This window comes from Octodon degus, unplaced genomic scaffold (genome assembly GCF_000260255.1).
Source record: "Octodon degus isolate 3935 unplaced genomic scaffold, OctDeg1.0 scaffold00004, whole genome shotgun sequence".
Lineage (NCBI taxonomy): Eukaryota > Metazoa > Chordata > Mammalia > Rodentia > Octodontidae > Octodon > Octodon degus.
The window spans coordinates 33,895,669-33,902,689 of NW_004524580.1; the positions used below are offsets into that span (position 1 = coordinate 33,895,669).

Here is a 7,021-nt window from a genome sequence, read left to right on the forward strand (position 1 = left end):
ACTTATCCAGCTGCATCTGGCTTGGGTCTGGCTGCTGTGCTCAATCCTTTCTGCTGCTGCCCATAAGGGTGAACCTGTTGTGCCCCTGTGGTGAGATGTTCTGCTCCTGGACTAGCTGGTTGGATGTATTCTCTACACTCTCCCCTGCAGAGGTTGCAGCTGCAGGATTACACCTCAGGCGTGTATGCCAGGTCTGAACTGTGCCGGACCTGGGCTAGGATTGGGTCTGCGGGCTCCCGGAACTCGGCAGAGAATCCTACTCAGCGGGCGGGGTGGGGGAGGCACTCAGCACTGGAGATTTCCTTACGTTGTTTCTTATTCTTTGCTGTCGCTCATAGCCCCAGACTTAGCTTTCTGATCTTATATTGGAATCGATATTGATCAAAAAGATGAGCACTTCATGGACCCTGACACATATTGTGTAAGTGCTCTGGGCAAGTGTCGTGCTAATAAATATTGTCTGCACGCGGCTGAGCAGTCCTGTTTCACTACAGCTTTGACGGCACTGAGCGTTACCGTCTGCAAACATCTCAGGGCGCCGACGCGGCTTCTTATGGTTGCACCCTGAGCTTCCAGCCCTTGACTCTGTGCGACTGTTGTCCGTCATCTTCTGTGTGGGGGGGGAGAAGCTCAGAACTCAGACCATGGCGACTCTTAGTCAGGATGAAGGCCCCTAGCCCCACTCTTTCGCTTCGCTCGGTTCTTCTCCCACATTGGCCCAAGTCTGCCTGCTTGGTGCCACGCCTTCCGTGCCTGCGCTTGGCCAGTCCCGTGCTGAGCCTGCATGGCTGGGGCTGGTGGCATAACTCCTGCCGACCCATGTGGTGCAGCCCCTGAGCCTGGTACAGTTTCATGCAGTATTCAAAGGGCACTGTCATGGATCAAATGTGACCCACGAGGGACTGAGACAGAGTGAGCAGTCCAGGCCCCTAGGTGCGGGAGCCAGGGTTAAGGAGCCCGGGATCTGCTGCCCTTGTCACTGACACACTGAAGGAATTCAGAGGAGGACTGCACTGTCTTTGCTCAGTCTGATTACTTCCACAAGTGGTCTTGTGCCGCTACTGCATTAGATTCCTGGAACAGCCCACCGGGGTAGCCTTCCCTCACCCACTTTCAGAGGAGGGCTTGCAGCCCTGCCCTGCCTGGGCTGAAGCTCCTCAGCTCCCTGACATGTCAGAGGGCCATCTGCGTGCTCCCAGTCCAGGTGCTTGTCCTCTTCTTTTGTCCACTGTTCTCTGTCCTGCTGATGCCAGTCTGCTTGAGACCACCCCAGCACCTGCTCCATGCTGAGCTGGAAGAGCAGAGTTAGGCTTGAAAAGGAGCGCACCAAGACGGCAGGATGCTGGTGGCCACGAGCCTATGGGGGACGTAGCCATCGAGAGCCCGACTACACCTTATTACATTTGTTCCTCAACACTTCACAGGGTTGTCTAAGGAAGAGGTCCTCACTTCCCATTTTACAAATGAGTCACAGAAGTTTTTGCTAATTTGCCCAAGGCACCAACCCAACCCATGGCCCAGGTCAGCTCTAATGTAAGCTCAGCCTCCTGCCGCCCAACGCCTCCATTATATGACATTTCCTGCCCCTGCCCCAGTCTCTTGCGGATCTTGGATGGCCTGAGCCACCCCTGTGACCATCTCCACTGCAGACAGTCCGAGGCCAAGCCCCCCACAGGGATCAGCGTTCCTGCCTTCATGCCACACAGGTGGGCTGAGCTCTTCCCGTGCCCCACGCCCCATGCCAGGGCCCCAGGATCACACGTCGCCCAAGTAGGAAGAGACATGAACAGCGCTTGGTGTGTTGGGTTGGCCGGTAGGGACAGAGACCTAGCCCCCAGAGCCCAAGTGGTTTAAAGGAGGAGCCGATCAGGCTGGGGAGATAGCTCAGTGAATAAGTGCCTGGCAAGCACAGCGTCCTGAGTTCAATCCCCAGAACCATAAAAATAAAAAATAATAAAAAAGAAAGAGCCAATCTTGAGGAAACGGATGGCACTGGTTTCTGACAGGGGCTCCGGCAAGTGTGGTGCACATTGTGAGGGGGAGCTTGTGAGGCAGGGCCCACCTGGGGGCAGAGCCTGGCTTGGGTTCCAGGGGCTGGAAGCCATAAGGGGCTTGGAGCAGCAAGTGGCGCCGGCCAGGCCACTCAGATCCCTCCTGCATGATGAACAGGCAGGACCGGAGCCCTGAGGGCCGCGTGGATCAGGGTCCCACGCCCAGGAAGGGGCTCCCCTTGCCTCCCAGCAGCAGCTATCTTCTCAGGTTCCCCTTCAGCAGGAACCCTGCTTTGAGCCCTCGTCACCGCTGTCTGCAAGCCTCGGTGGGTCACTGCGCCCCAGCGTTCCCCAGGGTAACACGCTCTTGTGTTGACTTGCAGATCATCAGGCAGCAGTTCCCGCAGCTGACCACCAGGAGACTCGGGACCCGAGGACAGTCCAAGTAAGCGCCCAGTGATGTGGCTCCGGACCCCGTGGTGGGAGGTCCGTGCCTCAGGGGAGCCTAGGGCTACCCACCCTCTCTCGGGTCTCCGGTTTTGTGCTGCCCTGCCTTTAGGTGCTTTGTGGGGGAGCAGCAGGCCTCTTGGGGGACCCCAGACTCTCCGACTGTTTTCCTGAGCAAACTCTCCAGTAGGCCAGAGGCGGCATATCCAAGTGTCGTCCCTGCCTGCCTCACCAAGTCTGGCTTCCCACTTACCCTGGGCCGATTCAGCATGCTGGGTGCAGGGAGGACCCACAAGAAAAAGGGAATCTGATGTCCAACAGAGGGTTGTTGCAGAGATCATTGGGGTGTGTCAGGGAAGCTTTGTGAGGGGGGCATGTTCAGGAGGACCCCAGAAGGCGAAGGGCACGCGGCCACCGGTTCCCGGGACGTTGTCGGTGTCGGAAGATGACCTCTACACGTGCTCAGGCTGCACTGAGATCTGACTTGTAGGACTCGCCTGTAAGCATGTTTCTGAGGTTGTGGGAGGTTAGTACACGGACCTGCTCCAGGTCACCTGAAGGCTTCTGTGGACCATTCTGACCCCAGTGTGTGCGGTGCCAGCTGCAGCAACATTTCTGCCTCGTTCTGCCACATTGAACAAGCGGTACCCAGTGAGCGAGAAACACTACACCTTTTTCTTTTTTCAAAAGCTACAGAGGCCCCAGGACCTTGATCTCCCAGGGTGTCTCAAAATACGTCCAGACTGTCTTGCCACCACCAGGGTGACACCCATGCCACAGGCTCCTGTCACCCCAGACAGCACATTTTTGTCCTCCAAGGGTAGGTTTGACTCCATGAAAATGAGAGGAAAGGAATGGGTACTCCAAACTTTGCCCAACTTTTGGGCAAAGTTCTGAAAAAAATGAAACTGTTTTGTGCCTCAGAAGCTTTTGGGCTCATTTCCAAAGGGATTTCCAGAAAATGCAGGAACAAAGGACTCCTCTGAAAATCAAACCTTGTTATTTTAGGTAGTAGGGGCTGAACCCAAAGCCCCTTTTTACCTTTTTATTGTGAGACAAGATCCAGATAAGTTGCCTAGGCTGACCTCAAACTCTCAACCTTCCTGCCTCAGCCTCCCAGAGTGCTAAGGTTACGGGTGTGCATCACCACACCTGGCTTCCACTTATAATAAAAAAACTCTGGTATTTGTTTAAAAATGGAGTCTCTGCTTTGGCAAGCCGGATCCTTCTTTCCTTCTTTGTGAGCCCGTGGACACCCGGAGGGTGCCAACAGGTACATGGAGGACAGACAGAGGACGAGCAGATGGGCATCAGCTCCTGGTCTCTGAATAATCGCTGTTGCCTATTTTAAGAACAGGAAGAGGAAAGAGCAAAGTCAGGAGAAAAAATGGCCAGAGAACAACAGAAAGGCTTCCCATTCTACCAGGCTTGGAGGAAGGTCCCCTGTCTGTGTCGAGAATCTGCCTTGGTTTCTCGCTTTTCCCCAAATCTACAGGTTGGCAAAGTGAGCACTATCTGCTTAATGGTTCTCTGTAATCAGTTGTCTCGTGTCCTGTGACACCTTTAGCTAGAGAGGCCATGAGAAGCTCTGGTCTCCAACCTAGAGCGTGGCCGCCAGCGGAACCCCCCAGCACATTTACATGGACAGAAGAAAGTAGGGTGGTGAGGGAAGCGGGCTGGGGGGCACCACAGAACCCAAACTGGGATACAGAAAAGGGACCAGAGAGACCACTGTCCTGTGGCTGCCAGCTTTAGCCACACGCACACTAAACAGTGCCGATGTGAAATGCTGTGAGTGTGTGGCTCTGGGGGAGGCTGTGCAGGAACGCCAGAGCAAGAGGGGCCTTCCATAACTGTCTTCCCACCAGAAGGGGCTTCTGGAACCCCGCTGCTGCCCCTCCCCCACGGTGGCCTCCTGGAAAGGCAGTTGGGTGACAGTTGGGAAGTAGAAGGCTCAGACCACAGGCACCAGCCCAACACAGAGAACTTTCTGATACCGTGTTGGCTCAAAATGAACTGGCCTGTCTACGCAGGGCCTGAATTCTTCCACCCTGGAGGCACCCAGATAGAGGCGAGCTGCCCACTGGGCAGGAGTATCTCCGAATGGTACGAGGGATGGAGGGCGAGGGAGAGGGAGACGGTGTCAGGGTGCGCTAGCGTTGGCCTCCTTCGAGATGATTAGCGTGCAGCTCTGGGTAGAGATGGTGGTTCGTACACTGCGCAGAATTTCTGAAGGTGAGGCCCACAGATGGCCTTAGTATTAACTGAGAAAGTCACCTGGGCCCACAAAGCCGGAGTCTTGGAGGGAGGCAGGAGACTGAAATGAGTTTTGCAGTTTTCTTGTTATTAGTAAAATTTGAGAAACCCCAGCTTTGTGGGTAAAGACTCCTGCCTGCCTGTGGCCTCCTCGCGTGACCGTGGGGATAGTACTAAATTCTCTGAGCCTTACCTTCCTGGTCTGTAAAATGAAGATACAAATTAGTTCCAGTCTCACAGAAATTTTGTGAACTTAAATAAGCTGATGTGTGCCAAGCCTTTCTCAGGACAGCGCTGAAGCTGATGTGTCTCCGAATTACCCATGGTGCTTCTCGGCCCGCACCCCGTGGTCCTGAACCCCTAGGTCCCGGGAAGGAGCTGCAGATGCCCGTTTTTATTAAGCTCCATCAAGGATTCCAACACATGTCAATGTTTATGCTGCCGCGCAGTGTTTTCTGCAAGTGTAGCAGCTGCTCAGACCTGCTGTCAAAACCCTGCTGTCTGCCTGCGCCCTTTGGCCTCCACGTCCCAGGTTCAGGAAGCCTGTCATCAACAGCACCACTTGGGGTCATTTCACAAGTCAGTGCACGCGAAGAGCTCTGCACGGCACCCCCGTACCTGTGCCAGGTGCTTGGCAGCTTGTAACTGAGATCCCAACACGCGCAGCTTCCCGCCCTCTGAACACAAAGTGTTGCTAATGCCAAGGCTGTTTTGAGCTAACAAAAAGTCTCGGTCTTGAGGGACCTCACTTCTTCAAAACCACAGCTCCCTGAGACAGTGCTCCACTTCCTAGGAAACCACCAACCACTGAATTTAGCCGTTGGTCCAGCAAGCAGTTCTGGGGGCCCATACGTGTGCAACCCTGGGGTCACCCTTGGTACAAAGATCCGGTATAAATGGAAAATTTTTCATCCCCCTCGGCTTTGCAAAGTATTTGACTTAAGATTTTCTGTAGGAGGCAATTTTGGTTATTTTTACCTGCCTGATTGACGGCTGGCACATGGAACGTTGGTTTAATTCTAGACTTCAGAGGTATCAAGCCTCCTGGGAGAGTTAACTCTTTCAGTCCTGGGGAGGATGTGCCAGCCTGCCCTTCCCCAGCAGGCAGCCCCCAACCGTGGCCCACGCGGCCCCCTCTCTCCGCCGCCCAGGTACCATTACTACGGCATCGCGGTGAAGGAGAGCTCCCAGTACTATGACGTGATGTACTCCAAGAAGGGGGCAGCCTGGGTGAGCGAGAGCGGCAAGAAGGAGGTGAGCAAGCAGGCGGTGGCCTACTCGCCGCGCTCCAAGCTCGGGACGCTGCTGCCGGAGTTCCCAAGCGTCAAGGACCTGAACCTGCCGGCCAGTCTGCCCGAGGAGAAGGTGACCGTGCCCCGGGTGCCCTGCCCCTTTCTCTGACACACAGACACACACTGCGTTTTACTGTAGAACCGTGACTGAGAAGCACGTTGAGGTGCAGCTCCCACGTGGCAAGCTGAGGGGTACAACGCGGGCCCTGCCACAAGGGGCTGCAGCAGCGGGGGACCCGTGGAAGGGCCTGCATCACAATTTCACATGTACCCGAGCTCCCTAAAATTAAGTTCTCCATCTCTGTCTTCCCTACCTACCCTCTATCTCTGATTTTAGAATTTATTTTTATTAGCCCACGTTTGCAGTACACGATTACATTCTTTGTGGGGAGCCAGTACATGCACATAGCACATGTTAATCCCTTTTTGTTCTCTTCCCTCTTCCTTCCTGCTCCTTCCATTTCTCTCTCTCTCTCTCTCTCTCTCTCTCTCTCTCTCTCTCTCTCTCTCTCCCCACCCCCCCGGATCCAGCTATGCAGTTCAGGCTGGCCTTGAACTCACTACGTAGTCCAGGTTGATCTTGCGCTTCAGGTGATCCTCCTGCCTCAGCCTTCTGAGTGCTGGGCTGACAGGTGTGTGCCACCATGTCCAGCTGGTCCTCTGCGAGCTTGAGCACACTGTCTCTCCCCACTCCTGCCTGTCTGTCACCATCGGGCTGTCTACCCACCTGGTTGCTGTCCCGTGCTATCACCCACTCACGTCACAAGAGAAAAGCCACAGGCCAAGAAGGTCTTTATAGGCAGGGTGAGGGAGAGCTTGAGCCCTCGGTATTTGGGGCAAGTTCTGGGACACTCCCCTAATGTGTTGTCCAGGGGCTGCTTCACCCCATGGCCCTCGAGGGCTGCATGGGGAGGACGACCCAGAGTTGTGCTTTCAGGAAGCTTTGAGTCAGCAGGGAGATGGTCATGGGTCAATGCAAACCAATTTTTATGAAATGCACATCTGTGTTAGGAAATGAAGGCAATGGATAGGATA

General features: G+C 54.9%; 1 protein-coding gene across 2 annotated transcripts in view; it reads left to right on the forward strand.

Moving 5' to 3' along the window:
* The window catches only part of Rfx4 (regulatory factor X4), an 83,531-nt gene that overhangs the window by 5,685 nt on the left and 70,825 nt on the right, over window positions 1-7,021 (forward strand). The window contains exons 2-3 of one of the 2 annotated variants that reach the window (XM_023717514.1): window positions 2,375-2,436; window positions 5,846-6,059. In XM_023717514.1, coding sequence (XP_023573282.1) covers window positions 2,375-2,436; window positions 5,846-6,059 — 276 coding nt within the window. Of the gene's footprint in view, window positions 1-2,374; window positions 2,437-4,417; window positions 4,545-5,845; window positions 6,060-7,021 lie in introns of those variants that run through there. The other variant, XM_023717508.1, reaches the window with a different exon arrangement.